Here is a 23,659-nt window from a genome sequence, read left to right on the forward strand (position 1 = left end):
ACTCCTACATGCATGTGATCTACTGACGTGTCCGTGAATGCTAACGGCTAACGCGTCATCAGGTCAAGGTTTCAAACAAGCGGGTTTTGTTCGATTTAACAAAACTCAACTGTTGAAAATAAACACTTGCGGCAGGTTTAAATGTGAACATGTGAACATCATACATACCAGCTAAACAAATACCCTGACATGCTAAAGTTAGCATTTAGCTCGAAGTATCACTCGGCCTCATCACTCTTATATTAGCTGCTAGCAAAAGTCGGGGTTTAATTCAATTCAAAAAACTTTATTAGTCCTCATGGGACGATTGAAGTCATTTATTTCTAATCACACTTTCAAAGTGAATGTTGGTCCTGGGAGTATTGAGACTGCAGGAGTCCATGGGTGTTGTTTTAAAATTAACTTTTTAAAAGTTTACTTTGAAAATTCACTGTTTTACCTTTAAATCTTTATTTTTGATGTGGGTTTTTGCTGCCATCAATGCCACAAAACCACAATCCAAAGATATTAAAATCTACTTAATTAATCTTCATTGAAATGTTATCAAGCACCAGTGCTAATAAATAAGACTTTTATTATTTATTCATGCAGAAAGTTAATATTCAATCTGATTTAGTTTGCTGGAACCAAATGTGTTTGATTTTATTCACGGCCAAACGAACAAACATGGAAAGAACTCACTCTGCACGATTTGGTCACACGCCATTTTTTCTTTACTATTTGCCACCCTTGCCAAGAACTGCATGTCACCATAGCGATGTCCGTAACAGATCAATTTATTGTTAACAACCACTGTTTTGGTATAGCGTACTTCAGCAAATGGAGTAAAGAAAACACAGATTAAAATGAGGTCTAGCTAACAATCGCAATAAAAAGAAATAAATAGAAAATAATCCAATTAAGGTCTAGTAAATCCATGTTCATATGAATACATAACATCTACAGTATAAGTTAATAAATTGAAGCTACTGTATAAATACATCACCAGCATGCACAATATTGTATTATGGAGAATATTGGAGCAGTTATCATCTTACACTGAAGAAACAGTTTAATAGGCAAGTGCATTTCTTGACCAAGAAGAAACTGAAGACAAAGTAAATCCACAAACCTCAAATCTGCTTTTTAGAGCTTCCACTTAACATTGCATGTGCTCCATCCACAAATTACACTTCCAACTAATCAAGGCCGTGGTTCCAGGCGCCGTTTAGGAGGTTCCTACTGATTGTTCTGGAGAAAGAATTAAACCGAACGATGAGGGTGGACTTTTGCGATTGCGCTTTCACGATTTTTTGGTCGTCAAAGAATCAAAATCATGACAAACGCCAGGAGGAGCCAATAGAGGTTGTTGTAGTAACGACAGTACTGACAATAAGAATTAGGTGTCCAAAAACAGTTAATTTATTTAATAAAGCACATCAGCACATGAGAGGGACAAGCTGCACTAGGTTTACTTTATGAATTGGACTTTTTCTTTTCCCCATTAAGGTGTGACTGTTGGATACCCGACACAAAGCAACCAAAAAAAAAAAACATCATCTATGTTATCTTCAGTAACAGAGACAACCTGCTTTTTCACTTGACGGTCATGTAAGGGAGTTGGGGGCAACAAAAAAAAAAAAAAGATGTCAATGTCGGCACATTTTTTGAAGTTACACGATGAGTTTCGACGCCCTTCTTCTTCTCCGTCTCGTCTGCTCGATCTCTCGCTTAAGCAAAGGCCGTGACATTCAAAAGGTTTTTTCTCTTAAATTTTCTGGTTGCTCAAGCGTCGAAATGTGTGTGAATGCTCCTCCCCCTCACCAAATACAATAAGACAGCTCAGCTTCATCTGCGTGATAAGACCAGTCTCTGCCGGCCTGAAGGTACGGCCGCACCGTCGATTCATGACACACCTCTTGTTGTATTTTGGCAAAAACGCAGCAGAAGCTACCAAAGAAAGAAGGGAATGGGGGGGTTCATGATTATTTTTCTTTTTTTTGTTGTTGAAATCACAGGTTATTTTTCAAACTAAAATCCCCTCCTCTACTTTTTTTTTTTTCCACTTTGAATTTGTTGAAAAATTAAAGAACAGCAGCCATCGCCCACCCCCTCCCCTCTTTTCCCGAACCCCATTCTTTTTTTCTTTTAGATTTCTGAGAAATTTCGAACTAATATTTTTTATCATCATTTGTGAGCACGCGTGTTTGTGTTGTTTTGTTTTGGCAGGTTTTTTTTTTGGACTCTTGTTTTTTTTTTTTTAGTTGTTGCCCTCTCCTCCCTCGTCGTCCTGCTGGTCGCTCGTCCACAGCGTCAAGTTGTCTCGTAGCAGCTGCATGATGAGAGTAGAGTCTTTGTAGGAGTCCTCGTTGAGGGTGTCCAGCTCGGCGATGGCGTCGTCGAAGGCGGTCTTGGCCAGGTGGCACGCCTGCTCCGGGGCGTTCTGGATCTCGTAGTAGAAGACGGAGTAGTTGAGAGCTAAGCCCAGGCGGATGGGGTGGGTGGGCTGCATGTGCTCCTTGCTGATCTCGTGGGCCTCGCTGTAGGACTTCTCGGAGGACTCCACCACCGAGGCTCTCTTCTCCCCGGTGGCCACCTCGGCCAGGTAGCGGTAGTAGTCTCCCTTCATCTTCAGGTAGAACACCTTGCTCTCGTGCTGCGTCTCGTTGCAATTCTTGATCAGGAAGTCGTCGAGGAGGTTGAGCACGTCCTTGCAGACGGCCTCCAGCTCCTTCTCGATCTTTTCCCGGTAGGCCCGCACCATCTCGATCTTCTTCTCGTTGCCGTCGGCCGACGTCTTCTGCTCGATGCTGGAGATGACGCGCCAGGACGAGCGTCTGGCCCCGACCACGTTCTTGTAGGCCACGGAGAGCAGGTTCCTCTCCTCGTTGGATAGCGCTTCATTCAGCTCTGTGACCTGGAGAAACAGGAAGCCACGTAAAATATGTCAGTTTTCTTATTTATTCTAAAAAAAATTAACATAAATCACACGTTGATGATGGAACAGTCACAATCGGAAACAAGAGACTTCAATCGCACACTGTCAGTCGACAAACGCAAAGCTACAACTCTGAAAACCCGACAACACCCAATGCAACGGTGACTGCATCCTGCAGGGTAAAACCCTGCCTCCAGCTCGCTGACATCATCCTATCAGCTGGCTCCAGATTGGCCGACTGCAGCTCTGAAAGCTGGTTTTGTGTTGTTTGGACAGGCCTGTGTCTGGCTGGAGGATTTAATCCTTTATACCCCATTGCAACGGTGCAGGAGAGGCATCTTTACAGACCTTTTCTGAGCATAAAGCCTGTTGTTACTTTCTTTTTCAGCGGGGTTCAGTCCCCCTGTGCATACCAAAGCAGGGGGCCCCCCGCTAACCGCTTGGAACAGCTCTTCACAGTTGCTTTAGTGGGGGAGAAATAAAACTACATTTTAGGATTTTAAGAAAATTGTGCAAAAGTGTGCATCAAGAATCAGAATTTTAAAATTCAACACTTGTTCATATTTGAATTAGTTACGTGATAATAAACCCAGAGGATAATCCCAATTATTACGACTCATCCATGCTTCAAAACCTCAAATCAATCTTAAGGTGGTGGCATTTTTTTGGAAGATTTTACAAGATAAGATTTGGATTCTTCCCCTGGAAGCACAGATTAATCAATTACAAGACAACAAAATTTAATAACAATCGATACCGCTGGATCAAAAATGTGGGTTGATGACATACTGTTGTCATGTTTCGTACAACCGGGGCTAAGAACAATCCGACTATGTCTCAATAAAGTCTGGTTTCAGGTGCTGCAGCGTCAGACGAGCTAAAACCGATCAGTTCTAATCATCTTGATCGTGTAACACAACATGACAATGAGACGATGTGCTGCATTCTAGCGCAGCATCCTTGACGCAAGGCAGAACCTCGGTGACGTCGTTCTCAAGGACGGGGAAAGCTCCAACCTGTGACCTCCACAGTGAATCACAATCCATGTGAGGTAGCGGCGGCGTCATCCTGCAGTGGATTCACTCCACTAACACAGAGCAGCTGCTACTCCACTCATTATTTCTACGAGCATCACCGATCGCGCGTTAGTTGGTTGAATTCCGGACAAAAATCCTCAAATCTTTTCTCCTCCATAAAGAAGAAACCCCAGCAGGTTCACCAGAACCGCAGACCATCCTCTGCGTCTGAAATGTGAACGGTAGCAAGAGAGTGGAGGACAATCGATGATGCAATCTCCTGTTTCCATAGCGACTGCAAAATCTGATTTGCTTGAGAGAAACTGTGCTATCTGTACTCGATCCGCCGGCTACGAGTCGCAGGCGAGCGTGCTGACGCGGCTGATGTTAAGGAGGAAGCTGCAGCGGCGGACGGTCTGAGGGTGCGCCAAAGTCGTTTCCATTGACGACTCCGAGACAAAAACACGTGAAATAAAATAAATTCATAATTGTTATTCATGCTCACCAGAAGCTGAACCGTGTTTTCACCTGACACCAAGATTCTGTCATAAAAATCGACATCACAAAGCGTCACGTGACCTTTTTTACCGGCGTTAAGACTCAGGGAACTTTTCAATTCCTTGCTCCCAACAGGAAGCACTGTATGAGTTCAGCTTTTCATTCCACGACTCGTTCGGTGTTGAAGTCTCTGAACATGAGGAGTGCCTTAACAAGGGGGGGGGGGCTGTAAAATTTACAGCTAGCATAAACACAATGACCCCTGAGCACCAAGACAGACGAATAATAAAATGACATCCGTTGCGTAACGATCCCACTTCCCAGCACAGGAAAGTCACCCTGCCCCCTACACCCCCCCACCCACCAAACCCCCCTCCATTAGTCACTGACAGAGCACAGCCTCAGCTGTATCTGCACTGCTCTATACCTTAGTCGATTACATTTCAATTAGCGTAAATGACTATCTGACCTGGGGGGGGTCAGCGTCGTCGCTGCAGAGAGAGTTCAGAACAACCAGACCTGAACAGCACGTCTGTGAAAACATGGCGGTCTTTGTTTGGAAGAGGCTGCAGGGTGAGCAGAACAGCCCCGACAGAAGCCGCGCTGACAATGGGGCTCTGTCTAACCCGTAAAGCTCATCAATGGCGCCGGCTCTCTCGTGACTCATCCTCGCACAAGGCAACTTCCAAACAACTGGGTGTTCGTATACACAAAGGGCAGGCCGGGCGATCAATCACTTCCTGTCGGACGGATCGCTGTGTGGTCGTCAATACGCACAGGAAAACGCAGGCCGACATCAGCCACCTTGTTTTACACTTAAGGGCCGCCACACTCACACAGAACCTTCTAGTTCTTCCTCTTCGTCACGTCATTCCCTCCTCTTCCTCCCCATCACCTCTTAACCTGATGTGACAACCCCTCCCTTCAAGCGGCGGAACACAAAGGCAACATGGACTACCTGATGGCGTGAATAGAACCAAACGAGGGGGCTGTGTCCCTAGCATCGGTGGTGGCGAGGCGGCTTCGAGTGGTGCCTTGTTGCTAGGCGACCACACATGACACGGTTGTGACTGAATAGCAAGACCTGCTCAGCAACATTTTTGTGTGAGCCGTTCTAACATGGAGACCAGATGTGGGTTACTACGGCACATCCCATCACCACACTGGTATTCAATCCACTGCCAGATCACCGCCGTACCATCCCAGCGGTGGCTAGCGTCGTTAGCAACACAGATACACTGAAATCACTAAGGAGTTGCAGTAGTGATGTCTCGCAGACACTCTCGTGTTCTTAGGCCGGGGCCAGCTATCTTCACATGTTCATGGTCCTCGTTTCATAACGCTGATGAAGCTTCTACAACTAATCTACGTCAGGTGACCTTTGACCCTAAAGACAAAAACAGGAAACCCAGCCTTAAAGTCCAAAACAATAGGAACAAGATAAAATAATTAGCGGACGCTCGGTGATTCACCGTACCGCCGACGTTAATCAGATGCGATCTTCTGAAAGGAAACCAGGCTTTTAAGAAGTTTTAAAGTCTCCTTAGTTGTGATTATCTTCTGATATAGAGAGGACACAACGTTAAAAAAAATACAGACTGGAGTACTCCAGTAGTAGAAGTACTCAACTGGAGTACTAGTACGTACTCCTGACAGGAAGATTCATCGCATTTCTTCTTCAAACAAAGCGCCACTCTGCTGGAGATGCAGTCAGAAGTCGACCGTCGATCATGACTCACCCCCGACTTCCTTACACGACCTGAAGTGACACTGACCGCCTTCACATCATCGCTGAGGGTTAGGAGTCCCATAACTCCCAAATAACGCAATACAAGTTTGATGGCCTGAGGCAAATCCTCCAAAATGAGGATGATGATGGATGATGATGATGAACTAGAAAACAGGAGTGGCGGTTGAAAGAAGACAGACGTTTGCTGGGGCAATAACCCCATTTCTAAGTCTGGCAATCAGCAGCGGAAATGAAGATCATTATTTTTGTCAAATTAGAAAAGAGAAAAAAAAAAGTCTCTCCTCTGAGGCGTTTGAGGACACGCTGAGATAATAAAGCTTATCGCGACGGTTCCTCCCTCAAAATCAGTCATCACACTCGTCTGGAGATTTATTTTTTTTGTTAATCCTGCGTACAACCACATTTTCTACCGTCCCTGTTCTCTTTTTCTACCTGTGGAGAAATTTTATCTCCATAACGCCGACGGTTCCGATGTTCCTGTTCACGGGTCAATGAATCATCCAGCGGCCTACAAGTGTCTGAATTTAAAGCAGGCGGATGATCAGTAATATATGAGATCTATGCGTTCCTACGATGAATTATGGGAACGCTCAGTTTCACCTGCTCGGAAGCAAAAAAATACCGCGCGCCTGTGGGATTTGCGGATCACGCGGGATGATGTGTGTGTGTGGCACACATGCAGAGCAGGTGACCTCACGCCGATGCAGTGATTATAATCAAAAGCTGTTTGAGGATGAAATATTTCTTCATCCGAAGCTGCGAACGTGACGTAATCCGGTCGACGAGTTTTAAATATTCAGTCGGTGGAGCAGCTGCAGCAAAATGTTTCTTTGCACGCCTCGAATGGACGGCGGTGGGATCGTGAGGTGTGACCGACGCCGACAGCTTCATAAAACAAAGACGTTAACCATAAGATGCGTGTGTGTTGGTGTGTGTTCAGTATATCTCACCAGCTACTGAGCGGTCTCTACCTGACACTGCTCCAGGTCGTGTTTTAAATTAGCACGCCGGCGTTCCACCGACGAAGGAGGCGTGACATATCACCTCGTCCAGCATCTGGTGTGACGCCACGCTCTAAGCCTTCAGTCAGTCTGAACGCTGCCTCATTTATTTCTGAACGTCAATCCAAACCAAGAAGGGACGGTGACCTAAGCTAATGCTAGCACGGCCTCGCTAAGTAAGCTGAAAGGAAAAGCAGGAAGCGAAACGTCAACCGGTTACTTTAAATAATCGAGTTCTATCCCGCCGTGTAACGCCGCCGTTCAGCTGTCATTCGCATGGTTGTCTCTGTGGACGCTTCGGGGATTAACTTGTAAAAATGGTCTCAATTGAAAGGAGGTCACGCCCAGGATGAGCGTGCGCCGAACGAAGCCCTTCATACCCGTGTTTGATTGAAAGGATTACAAGCCTGGCCCGTTTGATTTCGCTGCCTCTGAAGCCTGAAAGAAGAACCTGACCTTTTTTTTTTCTGGTGGGAATTAAAGTTCAAGGTTTGCCCCAAAATGGCATGTTGGTTTATTCATCCCTAAAGGCGCGGGTCACGAGGGAAGCTTTAGTAACTGAGGCCGAAAAAAGTTCCTCCTCTGTGATTTTTTCCCAAAGATTAACATTAGAGCGCATATTCAGCAGGATGACGCGTTAATTCCAAAAAATTAGCTTTAAAAATCTGTGATTATAATTTAATCTCAATACCTCATGCTAGTAGCGAGCTTCTGCTTCAGTTCCTTATAGGGCGGTGACCATAAAAGAGGTCACATGACCTCTAGGCTCTTTACCGTCACAATCGCAAAGAGCCGCAACATTCGCCGTACCATTTAGTCGGTGTCGTACATTTTCTTCCATCCTACGATTGCTATTGATTATCGACAAGCTGGAGTCACTGTGATTTCCACAGATAACGTGAACCGAATGACGTCACCGTGAATAATTTGCACAGTTTGTGGGTAAAGGTGTCATTTTTGTTTCACACACACACCTCTCCACCTGTTCCCTCGTTTCCTGGCGGCGTCAGAGTCGCATACGTGAAACAGAAAGTGGACAGGTGGCGGAGGAATGAACCACCTGCTAGAAGTAGGAGGGTTTTTTTTTTTTTAAAATGTGCTTATTTATGGTCAGTGAATGTTTTTTCAAACATGTTAAATGACAGCTAGGATTGCATCTCTATACATGTTAACAGGAAGATGGTACGATACTGCAATGTACATGGAAAGAAAAATAAAACATGGTGAATCTTGGAGCTTTTGTTGCAAAAGAGATCTGTGCCAGGATGACCTCTGGGTCGATGTTAATATCTAAATGTACGAAAAAATAAGAAATTCCAAAACTGATATCTTATCGATGAAGCTGGAAAACACAATCAGATTACAATCAGACTATGAGCACAAATAGAGGGGTTGAATACTGACGTGATAACATTTTCACCATGGGCCACAATGGTCACAATTCCCCCAGATTATCTTTGTTCTTTGTTGCACTGATTGAATCAGGTCTAAAGTAGATTAAAAGGAACTGATCAGTTACTGATCACACATATCTACCCCCCCGCCCACCCCCCGGCAGACTGAAAGAGAACAAGCACTATCTGAGACTGCTCTCAAACCTATGATGTCGTCTCCTAAATTTAGACAAACACGGGAGACCTGGTGATGACTGTGCTGAACATTTTTATTGGATGGAGAAAAAAAAGTCAATCCACACCTTTGATTTGCTGGCAGCAGCCTCTTATAATCTGGGCCTAAATCAGTACACCCTCCCTTTCCTTTCCCTCCCCACTCCTTGAGGATGGGTGCAGCGTCACGTTCCCCGATCCGGGTTATTTGGGTCCACTGCCACCGAAGTAACCCGTGTCTGCAGTGGTGAGGGATTCCCCCTGAAGTGATGGGCGAGGCCGTGGACACACCCCGCTGCCCGTTGCTGCAGAGACCGGGCGAGGGGCGGCTCTCACTTCTGACTCGGCACAAATGTGGCAGGGGTGGGGCCGGTGTTACCGCCACAGCCCCGGTCCAGAGATGGCCTTTAAATACACGTACTTGTTGAGTACGACCTCCGCTCATCTCATCTCAGCCCTGATGTAAAGACTACACAAGCAGAATAATCCAGCTCCTGTAATTACTGCATTACTTAGTAATTACCAGCAGTAATAACAGCCAGGTTATAACCGCCTTATGTCGTCTGACGTCCATCCACTTCCAGCTTCCAGGCTTGCAGCCTTTGTGAGGCTCTTATGAAATGGTGCACTACGGGTGGGCCTCTGCTGCAGCTTGGCAGATGCTGCGGCACGCCTCAGTGTGGGGGGGAAACCTGCCGGAAGAGGCCGATGGGGTGGGGTGGTGGTGATGTTGGTGTGAGGGAGGGGGCGGGGTGGGAGTGGACACGGGGATGCGGATGCATCGACCGGCAATCGGTCGTGCGGACCCCCCGAAACGAAACGAAACCGTTTGCTGCAATACGACATCTCCCAGAGCTTTCTGGAAGGCTGTCCGTCCAGCAACACCCACGTCTGCGCGGATGGCGCTCCGTGCGCCGCTTCTGCGCCAATCGATCAACCTTCATCCAACATTTTGCTCTCCCTCAATGCGCCAAACGAGAATAGGTGCCCCCACCCACCCTCCCCAGAAGCGTCGCCAAATCAAGCTAAAGGGGAATTGTACTCCATTTTGAATCAATGGCTCATTATTTCGCTGCGAGGGTGAAGCGGAACATCGCGATGTCACTCTCATCATCGGGGATCGCCAAAGATCTTTCTTGCGCATCTTTGGATTTCTCTTTTTAATTTTAAAAAAAAATTTTTTGTTTTGTTTATTATAACGTAATTAATCCGGTACATGACAAGAGAAATCACGCCTCTCCGTTATTCTCTGATTTATCTCCTCGCTCTTTCACAACCAGCCCCGGAGAAAGGCACCGCCCCAAGATCAAACAGCCCCTATTCGAGACAATCCTCTCCCACACACCGCAAATAAAACCCGATCTGACAAAAAAATCTCCCAATCACACCCGATTCTAATCGGAATCGAACGTGGAATCACTTTTTTTTTTAAAAATGAAAGAAAAAAGAAGAAAAAAAAAACCCTCTGAAATGTGTGCTGGTCATAGGCTTTACAGGCCCTAGCGGTCCCGTCTGAAATCATGTCGCCTGAATCTTATTCTAAAATAATTTCCTCTCGCTCCCGATCGAGCCTCTCTCTCAAATATAGCCTTTAATCATAGGTTTCATACACGGATTTGACATTCTAACGTTTAGCACACGCAGCCTGCGCGTTAGCGCTGCCCCTCATGCTAGCTGTAAGCTAGCGGCTCCGTCTCGCGCTCATCGAAGCTAATAAAAAAAAAAAAATCCTCCGCCAGTGAAAGGTCATAACGGAGGAAGAAGCGACTCACCGACTTCATGGCGGCGGCCATGTCGTCGTACCGCTCCGCCTGCTCGGCCAGCCTGGCTTTCTGCACCAGTTGCTCGCGGTCTACCATTTTCTTGTCTCGTGTTTCGTGGAGCTGGAGAATCGCGCTGCGTGGGTCTGGATGCGGAGTAACGGTACAGGCTCCCTCTCGCTGCAGCTGCTGCCTGCTGTCTGCGTGCCTGCCGACGGGACGCCCCTCCCCCTGCCGCGCCAGCTCCCATCGGTTGTGGCTCCGCCCCTAAAAGGGGCGTGTCTTCACAGAGTGATGTAACGTCCCTGGCTGGCAAGTCCACAGACCCACAGTCGGTAAAGCTCACCCCCCCCCCGCACGGCCTAAAAGAACGGGGGGGGGGGGTCCAGAGGCGGATGCGGGTTGTCTGAGGATCAGGGGCAGGAGATTTATAATAAATAAATAAACATGTATTTAGCATGTATCTAACATGTATTGAACGTGTATTTAACGTGTATTTAATACATATGAACAGTTGAACCTTCAACACGCATGCGGAAGCTTAGACGTCCTTTTTTTCTTGCCTGTTAGAGGTCGCCGCCGCGTATTGTCCATTTTCCGGTTTTACATGAACGCTAGTATTTTGTTTGGCAAAGTTTTTTATGCCAGATGCCCTCCCTGCCGCATCCCTCTACATTTATCCGGGCTTGGGACCGACCGACATTCGACCCCTGGGGTATTATACATGCTACATCTCCAGCCCAAGCAGAAGTTTAGATAAAACAAAGTAAATGGAGCAGTACCACCAGAAACCACTGGAGGCAGCATCTCAACGATAGAAGCACGACACAATAATTACCTCCTAACTTTTACCCATTAATTTTTAACTCTTTGAGGTGACGATATAAATTACCCCGAGGCTACATGTCAGCATTCGTCCTTCGTGTGAGTTGTGTTCCATGTGATCTGTCACTTTACACTGATAATCCAAAAGGATTTTACTAGATTACCACGCACTGCCCTCACCATGCAAAATCTAGTTGAACAATGAGCCCATGATATGAGAGACAAAGGAACATAATTAATATGTGTAACAAAGATAAAGGACAGAGTAATATATTGATAGCAGAATTTAAAAAAAAAAATTAAAATCAAAACAGTCATGACACATCGTAACGCAGCTGTAACAACTAATATTTCAATAGCAGTGCATATTTTTCACTTTATGGGGCTAAAAATTAAAGCCAGGCTAGTATTTTTCATGTCTTCAGGTCTGACTGGCTGAGTCACCTTGAAGGCACGTCCAACTGATAAAGAACAGACACACCTTTGACCATAAAGCAGCTCATATCTTATGTTTGACATAAACTTTGTTGCTCGGCAATGGAGAAAAACAATAAATCTATTCAGATCATATAAAATGTTTAAGACTGATGTGCTTTTTATAACTCTATTTTTAACATATGAATATGAAATTATTTCTTTAGATTTGCTCTCCTGTTATTACAATGGATTGTGTAACCATAGATATGCAATTTGGTAAGATTTCTACTGATTATAACTATTGTACATTTGAGGGAGGCTCATAAAGCTTAGTCATTCTATCCTTAGTCATCAGACGCGCCCTCCCTCTTCTAGCGCTGGATGTTTGAAGAACTGATCAATAAACTCCAGCTTTGATCACTGAGCTTACCAGACTATAAAATACCACACTTGCTTAGATTTTTTTAATCGGCCGTCCTGCATCACACCGGTTCTGTCTGTCTGTGAATCGTCTTCCTCACAAACTTCTCAAACTGATCTATTTGTGATTTTTTTTTGTGGGGTTGAAAGAAATGCGGAGTCACTTTTGATGCACATTGGATATGCATTAGTGGTTTATATTATTAAATTTCAAGTCGCTAGGGAACAAGACTTTGTGCCTAAGTGGGGGATGGGTCTTATCTATGCAAGCGTTGACATAACAGCGGGTTGTTTTACGTATGTTGACGTAAAAATACTGACCTCTTTAAGTTGGAACAAAGAAAGTTCAATCCGGGCCAGGGGTGGTTTCACATCTTCAATCTCAATCGAACTGAAAATTCCATAATTATGGCTCAAATTCTCAACCTGGCAAATATATCTGATTTAAACACTTCTGTTTCTACACCAAAAATATATCAAATACCACAAAATAAGCGCATTTATTTTTTAAAATGTAAATAATTATAAATCACATTTATTTATATGATGGCAACCAGAACACAAGTAACACATAATTTATTTTCAGATGGAGAAATAGTGTATATTCACAAAATTTAACACATTTTTATAAGGATGTGTCTGTTTATATCATTTATAACTGCATTTCTTTTTATCATAAATATTTTCAAGCTTCAGAGCCAGTGTCAACGGAGAAACGTACATTTTCTCAGTGGAAGGAGATTTAACTTAATTTTCAGAAAATCACGTCAATGTATTGTTAATATTTTAAAAGGTTTTGACAAGTAAAGGGTATTTCTGGATCTTTTCTTTTGCAGTTTTGAAAATACAAACTGTGTGTACATTGTGCTTCATATCGTAATTATTCATAAAGTGCTTAATAGGCATATATATTTTCGAATATGTAATCATATAATGTCTTCTTTCTTATTCGTATGTGTTTCTTGACAGAATATTCCTCCAATAATGTGAAAGCCGATATTTACAAAATGTTTACAAGTCCCAGGTTGGTATGCCCTCTTACTACCCATGGTTCAGATTGGGGGTGCTGGTGGGGTATGGGGAGGGGGCTGAGATCACAACACTGAGCAGGTGACCCCAGCGTCTTCAGAGTGGTCACAGTTATGCACATCCCGGCCTATATGTGAGCAGTTCTGTAGGTAGGGCTCTGTTCCGATGCATTTGAGATTGTCCATCAAGATTTTTCCTGTGCCTCGTCCAAAGTAAGCTTCCTTCGGGGCAACCATAGCCACTCCACAGCCCATTTGACGACATGCAACTTCAGCGTCACTAATATCCCACGCGTCGTCGCACACCGTGCCCCATCCGCTTTCTCCAGAGTACATCTCCACACGACCCTCGCATTGGTGCTGTCCATTGGCTAACCTCAGGGTTCCTTCAAAAATAAAACACGAGTCACATAAAGTTGGAGTCCAGAGGCAATGAGCTTGTGTTTATGCTGGTTGAAGATGTAGTTAGCCTACCTTCAGGGGGTTCTGTGGATGTTGTGGGGATGGTGGTGGTGGAGGGGTAGACAGTGGCCATTATCCTTTCTGTTATTTCCAAAGCACGCCCGCTTGGAACTTCGGGAACTGCAGCAGTAAACAGAGAAACATAGAAAAGAAAGATAGTAGTGCTTGTCAAGGGAGTTTTCAGGAAAAGTGGAGTAGCAATCCTCTCGTATAATTAATCTTGAGTTCAATATGGGCAGCGTCTTCCTCAGCTGCACTCAGTTTACAGCATTTTGATTTTTAATGTGTCTAAACTGTCATTGTCATCCAAAATATGCCCGTCCTTTGGCCTCAAACATTTTTTTTCTAAAATTGTGGCCCTTAATAAACAAGTCATATTCTCTCATAGTCATATTTTACATCTAAGCTGAAACCACGGACTAGCTAAGTAAAGAAGAGTCTGTATATGCCTCTGATTCAGCCTCAAAGAAGTGAAATTTGGCCTGCAGGGATGCAGTGACGCTGATTTGCCCTGACTCATCCACTGTATTTTTTATGCTCTCTGCTGCTCTGAGTTTTTCCAGTCTTGCTTTGCAGCTGGACGGCTCAGAGGGGCGGGCACAGATGACTGGACAAAAGGAGGCGTGAGTTTTAAATGGAACTGATTACTTGCTATCGCGACATTCCCTTCCCGCTGCACTGTATACACTCAGGCCCTAGATATATGCCTGCTTTACCAGGATGTGAGGCCAGGACTCACCTTCGCAGATGACTCCAGCATCTTCATGATGGCCACAGTTGTGTTCACCCAAACCCAGGTGGAAACAACTGATCAGCTGACTTTCAGTACCGTCACATGCCACATTATCCAACAAAATGGGACCAGAACCATAACCAAAGTAGGCTTGGGTCACGGCGAATTTTGCTTGGCCACATCCAAGCTGCCGGCACACCACTTTGGCATTATCCATGTCCCAGCCGTCATCGCACACCGTCCCCCAAACATTGTTGTAGAGGATCTCCACGCGGCCTGAGCAGCCTTCTACGTCACCCCAAATCAACCGGATGGTCGGCGTTGCTGGACAAGAGTAAATACACACATACTTCATTGGGTTTTGTTGGGTTTTGATGGGCTATGTTGATCACTCTTCCTTTAAAAGTGCTTCAAAATATCTGTTGATATGGATGAGCACTCTCCAAATATAAGTTGATTGATTGATTACTTAATTGGTTGTTATATTAGGGCAGACGTGTTAAATCATCTAAAATAAAATACAATATTGCCTGACCGCTTCAATATTAGACTATATGTTCTTTTGCAAAGCAAGAATTTAATATATTTACCTTCTGTCTGCGTTGTTGTTGTTGTTGTCGTCGTTGTGGTTGTCGTAGTTTGTTGGGTGGTGACTGGAACAATGTCTGTCGCTGAAAGAAAGATGTAACGCATGACACACACCACCTGACACCTGACTGTGGTTGTATGTACAATATGTATACTCGGTTTACATACCTTCAGTGTTCACAGTCACCCAGGGTTGTCTTGGGTATGTGTCCAGGGGCGGGACAGTCATCAGTCCTGAAAGAAGAGTAAGTCAGGTGGTTAATTTTTGGTACCTAAATGAACCTGAACATGAACTACTTCACCTTAATCTTGGGGAAGCGAACTCTGAACTAGATCATCTGAAGAGTGAACTAACAAACAACACTGCAGACGGGTTCATTTTACGGTTATACAAGAAGAACGATCGTGATCTACTATTTGGCTTAGCATCAGTCAGAGGGAGGATTTTTATAACCTGGTCTATCCAGTCTGCACACAGGGATGCACATTTCCCTTCACACGGAATGGGTGGTAGCGCAGAGTATTCCCTTTCGATAGCTTAAGCGTGGCTCTCAGTAATGTCTTGTGGTTCCTGGGTTGTGCTTGTATGCATATTATATAACTGAGAGCAACATACCAGAGCAGGTGACACCGGCATCCTCATGGTGGCCACAGTTGTGGTTGCCCCAGCCCAGGCTTTCGCACTCAGTCAGGTCCAGTTCAGAGCCGTAGCACTGGACATTGTCCAGGAGAACCCGTCCAGTTCCGTAGCCAAAGAAGGAGTTGGTGTGTGCGTAGACGGCTCGACCACAGCCTAGTTGCTGGCACACCACAACGGCGTTATTAAAGTTCCAGTCATCATCGCACACCGTCCCCCAAATTCCCCGGTGGTGGATTTCTACCCGGCCCTGGCAGGGGGTCATTCCATTGACCAGACGGATGGTACCATCTCCTGGATTAAGAAAGTGGAAGAAGGAATGATGTTAGTCTTGCAATATATATTTAGTCCTACCTTTAATTAAATATCTATATTAATGTAATATCTAAGTAAAATTGTAACTACGCCGACTTACAAGTGAATGCGTGACTCAGAGGAAAGGATAAGCTCGACAACCTTCAACAAAGACGATCAACATTCTCAGGTGTCCATAATTTAAAAATGTGCTTCACCTGAAAGATGAAGAATCTAATATTGCATTGCTGCAGTCCCAGCGGGATTTATGAAGGCTGTCTGACAATCGGCTAGACACGTCACTTGTGAATTTGATTCTGCTCTAGTCTTTCATTATCCTCTTGGGAATTAATGGGAGAAAAAAAAGAGGGTAACGACAAACAAAAGCAAGTGCAGCAAACAAAAAGGACTGCCTGGAGTTAAAGAGGTGTTTGAGGTGAATCATGCATTTCTCTGCAGATATCTAACAACACCAACAGAGAAACTTCTGATGTCCAGTTTTGTGTCAAATGGTCAAAAAAAGAGTTTTTTGTTACTAACATCCGGTATGTTCTTTTATCGCAGGGAGACTGTTATGCTTGCTAAATGTTAGTATAAAGAAACTTTAGCTACTCTAAGTACTGTAGCATACAATTTCAATAAACCATGCATCCATGTATAAATCAGTCTGTATCTGCAAAAATATACATTATGCATACATTAATGCTGATTTTTAAATCGCACAAAATGTCTTGAGACATTTATTAGGCTTATTTCTTTTGCCCCAATAATCAAAGCTACACCAAGGAACTGAATCAAGATGCTATGCAAGGTCATAAAGATTAGTACAGGTCATAAAGGAAAGGTTTCAAAAATTAGAATAAGTGTTACCAATGAATTCTGGACTGAAGTCGGGACACAATATTGCCCCAAATAGGCTTTATTCTCCTCAGATGTCATTGAAAAAACTCAACCTAAATAAACTGTTTTGATTTTATAATTTTAAAACCAATTGTTCTGAAAAGTCATGTTAGCAGCGGTCAAGTCTCATTTAGATATAAGCAATGATGGAACTCACGTATACCGGAGACCTCTGCTGGCTCTGTGGTTGGCTCTTCATTTGTCCTCACTATAGCATCTAACAGTAAAACAAAAAGAAAGCATTTTCTCTTTTTTGTCCAATTTATATGTGAAAAGATGCTTCATCACTACTAACAAAGTTGTAAGGAAGACATACCTTTACAGGTAATACCCACATCCTCATAGTGGTAGCAGTTGTGGATGCCCCAGCCTAGACTGTTGCACTGGTCGAGGGACGTTTCGTATCCTGTGCAGTCCACGTTATCCAGCAGGATGGGCCCCGAACCGTGTCCGAAGTAAGAACTGGTGTGTACGGCCACTCCGCAGCCCAGCTGCCGACACACCACGTTGGCATCCACCATGTCCCAGTGGTCGTCACACACCGTGCCCTGCGATCTGTTGTCCAGTACCTCCAGCCTGCCCTCACACCTGTTACGGCCGTTCACCAGTTTCACTTTGGAGAGATCAGCAGACAAATTCTGTCAGGGTCCGCTTTGCACACAATTGTATGTCCTGTTGTTTCACTGAAAAGGCCTTTAAAAGCCTCACTGTCTGAGAGACATTTCATATTTGATGGGGGCTCTAATTTAATGACGGCTAATATCGAGAAAACCTCCTTCTGAAAACAACAAGCCACAGGAGTCCTTGAAAAGAGCGAGGTGGATGCAGCAGGGCAAATAAATGGGGATTAGGGAAATGGAGAGCTGGATAGGTGACCTTGTTCTAAAAGCCCTGGGCACTGGTCTACCTTCTGTCCCGACACACACTCATAGGCTTTCATGACCTGGCCTGCTTGCAGGACTGTTTTTCCTTTGTGTTTTGGGTATATGTGTATATGTGTAGGTAGCCGAGTTGCTCACGCTTACCTTCGAATCGAAAGATGTCAGTAGTTTGCAAGATATCGGCTAAAACAGGAAGGAGGAGAGACAGCAGTCAGATTATTTGTTGAAAGGAGGCTCATAGTCTTCCGCAGATATACTGCTCTATATCTACCATATCTATCTTCCTGTAACACTAGACACCAACTGAAACCACAACAGGAGGCCTGTGCAGACGGAAGAAATACCATCTGATAGATTATCAATTTGGGTTTTTCTGTTTTTGGTACACTCGTGGCAAAGAATGGGAAAGAAAGTTCAAACTATTGTCATTAAATTGCAGTAAGATATTCAAAGATTGACTTCTCCCGCATTTGGCGAGCCAATGACTTTCAGCATTTGATGATAGAAATGTGCAAATTAGCACTGATGTCATCCAAAACCACTTATGTTCTGAATACATCATTTACGTGAAGTTAGATATGAGCATGTAAGACTTTGCATTTTGATCCAACGACCACTAAATCAATGACGGACCTTAGTTGTGTTGTGCCATTGGGTGAAACTGGGGGACAAAAACTCATCCGTGACTAGAAAGCACGATATATTCCGAGACATGTTTTCCCTTGAGTCACACTGGAAGATGTTTCCTGTATGAAAGCTAGTCCACTGCCTGAAGACTTGTAGCTCAGGTTTCAAGGATTCACAAAGACACCAGACGGATTTTTTTAAATGGGGTCAATTCACAGGCCTCTCCTGTCCTGAGAAATATGTACAGTTCAGATGTAAAACTACATTTTAAAGCTTCAGGGGGCTTCTAATATATCTGTTGTCAGTGACACATATAGGTTATGTCCTAGTTTAATGCACATCTCATTTTCCAAAGGTTTCGGTTAACAGTAAAATATGAGTCAATGTTTACTCACCAGGTAAAGCCCGCTTGCTTATTTTCATGTCTCCTGAAATTTGAAAAGAACGTTAGCGAGTGAGGTGGGTGCTCAGATAGGATAAGAAGCAGATCCAACAATTTGAAGTCAGCACATTTGATTAAACTGTATGTTTTGGCCCATTCTGTTCGGTGATTGGAACCGATCCTGGCTCCTGTCAGACTATCCTCGGGGGGTTTTCGCCCGCTGTCACTGGTAAACTTACAGACACCTTGGAAACAAAAGCCCTCATCTATAGGGAGTTCCCCCGCAGGTACACTTGTTGACACCTCATATGTGTCCCAGCACAAAATCATCTCATATTTCAGTTTATGGTGAGAGTTTTCTCTTCAGGTCCAGCGTTTCAAACCATCCCAGAATGATTTTGCTTTCCAGATTTGATTGGCCAGAATAATCTGGATATCTCCCTTATAAAAAACACCGAAAGGACAACCAAGGATGTGGTTTTGCTGAACGTGACAGTAGCAGATTATAGCTTGCAATCCAATCCACTTTATTTCTATAGCACAATTTAAATAAACAAGGTTTCCAAGGTGCTGCACAGTCAATGTATAAATAACACAACAGATAAACCATAAAAAAATGAACACTATGCAATCAAATCAAATCAAATAATAAAATTCAATAAAATAAGTAAAAAATGGAAATAAAATCAGATAAAACATGTAATATAATAAACAAAATAAACACTTTAGATTATAGCTTAAAATAAATTTGAGATGAAATTTATATTTATAAAAATAAATGTCTGCGGGCCAGTATATGGAGAAAAAAAAATCTGTAAGACCTGTTACTTTTCCATTACATGTCTAAACTTTGACAAAGCAAATATCTTGGAAAAACTGCTTTTGCCATTTTGTAAATGTTACATAATTTTATCAATTGCAAGTTCAAATATGAATAAAAACACAGATATAAACAGGAGAAAATGACTCTAGTTTCAACTGTTGCTTTGATATCTGCATCTTTTTTTACCCAATCGTTTCAACACGATCATCGACTCACACATTATGTTCAGCTTGTCATCAGCTGAACTTATTTTTTGTACTAGGATAGCCCCCTCCACACACACACACACACACACACACAGACACAGACACACACACACACTCACCGAGTCGCAGCACCACGCTGACCGCCACCAAGACGAGGGTTCCCAGCAGGGACACCAGGACCCAGACCGCCGGGCTCCAGCACCGACACTCGCTCTCCGCCACACGCTGACCCCGCATGGCCACCTGACACACCATCCGACCTGCAACACACACATTCACACACTGTCAGTCTCTCAGCAGGCTTCGAACACACACATCTATTAGAGGGCGGTAGACCAATCCCATGTCGCTGTCCTGGTTCAGAGTAGCCTGATTATTGGATTGTCTTCTCCAGTGGAGCCTGCAGCCTGCTGCTGGCATTGATTGCACCATGAGGTCACAGCCCAAATCTTTTCCACAGATCATGTGATGCACATCAGTCTTTATGGGCATGAATTTTGGCACACTTTCTCCAGACAGGGGCACGTGTTACCGAAAACCAATGCCATTGGGTGTGAAGCACCAGAAACATGGCGGCGGCGGCGGCTCCAGGTAACGTCGGCCTCCCCGACACTCAGACCCGTCGCCAGCTCCTCAGCATCATCAACAGCTGAGGACGGCTCGTGTTACCGATAGGGGCAGCCACCTGCGGAGCGGTTTTTAACGGGACTTCCCCACGGGACAGAGAATACAGGGATTGACCGACAATCACTCAATAATCAAAGATAGATAGCAGCAGCATCAAACGCTGGATAACCTTTGTTATTCCAAAAAGTCACAAACGGGGATGGACGATGCTTTATCTGCTCCTGAAATGGAATTCGCGTTGGGATTGAAAGGTGTGAAGCAAAATATGTTGGATCCCGAAGAAAACCCCAACAAATAAGGAAATAGTGTAGATGGAATCATTACATTTCAGATTTTCTTGTAGCAGACAGGAACTGAAGGGCGTTACTGGGGGCATGTTGTCACCGTGTGTGGCTCGGGCTCGTGTTGTTTCTCTCCTCGCTGATGCAAAATTCCCCCTGACCTTACACAGGAATGCGTATTAGGGGATGATGAGGGGAGAATTTGATATTGGCCCCTGGAGATAGTGGACATTCCGAGCCCAGGGGGCACAAAAAGACATTTCTGCTTTCTGCGGCCCCCGTCGTCAGGCATAAACGCTGCTTCCTGCAATCTGTCACTAGAACCCTCCAAAACGCTTAGGCACCTGATGACACTGCAGGGGCGCCTCTCGTCTCTATGGAGAGCAGGAGGCAGGGGGGTGGGTAAGATGGGTGGTGGTGGTGGTGGGGGGGGGGTGAAGTCTTGAACAGCAACAGCCTCATAAACAAGTCTTACGCGACGCCGTTTTCATCCAGGTGGGGGTCCATTTTCACTGGATTGTTGATGGTCAGAGGCCTGACCAGGTGTCACCGGGGCCTCCAATTGGGGGGAGGAAAGGTGGGCATTTAAACACCAGCACAGCGCTCAAGAACCACAGCTGTCTCTTTTGCAGACTGTAACAGCAAACCTCTCGAAACTCCTGGACAAATGGCTCAGTTATTGGGCATGAAAAATAATCTAGTCCCCAATGTTATGTTTTTCAATACTCCATTCATAGTAGGATGTAGCACAGATCCGCTGGGGAATAATGTTGTCTTTTGTGTCGGCTCTGCTTCCCCTCCCTTCTCACTTCCCTGTGCTGAGAAATAGCTGAAAGATCTCAGCCCCACAAAAAAAAACAACAACCCCTCAATATCCGAGATAAACCCCAGAATAATGCTGTCAGTCTCCTAAACGGAGAGGATTCTTATGCCATTCAAACAGAGAATCGATGGATTTATTCCAAAGAATCGTCTTTTATGAGCAATATCCTTTTCCTGCACTGTTTAAAAAAATAAAAAAAAATTCCAAAGGTTCTTATTTTAAAACAAGAAGATGCACCTGTTCAAAAATTGATCATTTACTTTTGCTAAAATACAGTTTAATGTGAACATTATTGGGGGGTTTTTATTCCCAGTTGTGATGCATTTGCAGTTGAAGTGAAAAGAATATGAATGACAGCTAAAAAAAAAAAGGGATTTGAAAGGATCAGTGAAATCAAACTTATTTCAAAAATACATACCTGTTGAGGAAGGATTTGTCTTCACAACCAATTTAAAAAACAAAAAAAAATAAAAAAATAAAAAAATAAAATTAACTCTCTATTCCCAAGAGAAAAATAAAAGTAAGTCCAGGAAAGTTAATTCCACAAGTCACACAGAAATGGAAGCAGGAATCTCAGAGCATCCGAGCGCTGCTGGCTTGAGGTCTTTCATCTCCCTAACCCTGCTTCACTATAAGTACCTGACAGGGATTACACACCGGGAACAATAAATACCAAAGCATTGTATGTTAATATCCTAACGTCCTGTACCTGTCTGTGTTTAAAAGGAAAGGAGGGGCAACCCCAGACAAAGACGATGAAAGCTAAGCCCTCACTGGTACCCCTGCCTCTTCAGTTTCAGGTGGTGCTCACAGAAGGTGCGGTCCAGCTCATCTCTGCATGCACTCGCAGAGGGCTGTGGCTCAAATCCCATGTCGGTGTGTGTGTGTGTGTGTGTGTGTGTGTGTGTGTGTGTGTTTGTGACTGTGAATGTGTGTGTGTGTGAATAAGACTCTCCCACCCTGAAGAACTCCAAAGTTGCAAAACAAGGAGTAAGTTTTACAGTAGTCCTTATTTGGTTGCCTAGAAAGTAAATGATCATAGAGTTTTGGCTGAGTGCTTGATTTTGCCGGTTTAAACACAATTTTTTTTTATTTTAAAAAAAATATAACAAAATGCTCAGTATGGGTTTGGAATGTTGCATTTGATGTTTAAAATGATTGAAATCCTTCAAAATCTGTATGGAACACCTCATCAAGAATTGATATGATCTCTCATCACCTCAGAGATCTACAAAACCAGCTAGAAATAAGCTGGAAATATGTCAAATACAGTATTCTTTTAATTACATGCATGTTTTTTTTTATTTTACCAGCTGACTGACAGTAATTACTCCCAAAGGCTGATTCTTTCTGAGCCGTGGAGCCATAGCCGGAGTCTATTGGGGTCTCACCCCACACTTACATTCATTTGCTCTCAACTCCCTGTCGATTCTCTCCTTCACCACTGGGTGGAAGCAGAACGTGCGTAACGTTTGGCTTCTTTTGTAGTCTACATACAGTATACTGCAATGATTGGGGGCTTTTGCATTATTATTATTTTTTTTAGAATTCTGATTCAGACAATTAAAAAAATAAGTTATTATTCTGTATATAATGTCAAAATTCTTGATTAGAATTAGAATTTTAGACAGAATCAAGCACAAGTCTGAGTTATGCGTGACGAAAAAGCAAGAATCTTTGGTACACATCAATCTACATGAATGAAGGTGCATTTATATATAAGTTTATATTAAACAATTATTTGGTATTCAAGTACCTTCAAAGGTCACAGTAAGAGTCCACAGATTTAACTTTGTCTTTTCTTTTACAGTGTCAGAGTTCTGTGAGGTTTAAACGGACTGATCTCTCCTATTCAAGTCATTTTTACCAGTGTGTACAAAAATCTTACTTATATATATTACATTTCCTGAAGAAATAACCATCAACTGAAGATATGAAACAATAAGCTGATTCTGCCAAATGCATTTGTGGTAAATTGCTTCAGTTAGGCCTTCCTGCACAATTAGAACTAATGTGCATTAAAGAAAGATACCTGGAAGAAAGAACGAGTTGCAGAAAAAAAGTTTTGTCTCCTGGTGGAACTGAGGCGTTTCTGGGACAGGTGTTTTGTGTGTGCATGATTCGCTGAGGTCAGCTATTGTACATATTGTTGGAGT

The 23,659-nt window shown here is 43.9% G+C and overlaps 2 protein-coding genes across 2 annotated transcripts; both read right to left on the reverse strand.

Annotated features, from left to right (window-relative positions):
* Positions 1–760: 760 nt before the first annotated feature.
* ywhag1 (3-monooxygenase/tryptophan 5-monooxygenase activation protein, gamma polypeptide 1) lies at positions 761–10,779 on the reverse strand. Its single transcript, XM_068330796.1, has 2 exons — positions 10,562–10,779; positions 761–2,896 (listed from the first exon to the last, which is right to left on the reverse strand). The coding sequence occupies exons 1-2, from the start codon at positions 10,646–10,648 to the stop codon at positions 2,240–2,242; spliced, it is 744 nt and encodes a 247-aa protein (XP_068186897.1). The 5' UTR covers positions 10,649–10,779; the 3' UTR covers positions 761–2,239.
* Positions 10,780–12,880: 2,101 nt separating this feature from the next.
* Positions 12,881–20,074, reverse strand: LOC137605891 (scavenger receptor cysteine-rich domain-containing group B protein). Its single transcript, XM_068330795.1, has 11 exons — positions 19,892–20,074; positions 18,757–18,789; positions 17,879–17,917; positions 17,170–17,466; positions 17,011–17,070; positions 15,639–15,953; positions 15,191–15,256; positions 15,025–15,105; positions 14,441–14,758; positions 13,714–13,821; positions 12,881–13,625 (listed from the first exon to the last, which is right to left on the reverse strand). The coding sequence occupies exons 1-11, from the start codon at positions 20,025–20,027 to the stop codon at positions 13,306–13,308; spliced, it is 1,773 nt and encodes a 590-aa protein (XP_068186896.1). The 5' UTR covers positions 20,028–20,074; the 3' UTR covers positions 12,881–13,305.
* Positions 20,075–23,659: the final 3,585 nt, after the last annotated feature.

Source organism: Antennarius striatus, chromosome 13 (assembly GCF_040054535.1).
Source record: "Antennarius striatus isolate MH-2024 chromosome 13, ASM4005453v1, whole genome shotgun sequence".
In the NCBI taxonomy this organism is placed as follows: Eukaryota; Metazoa; Chordata; class Actinopteri; order Lophiiformes; family Antennariidae; genus Antennarius; species Antennarius striatus.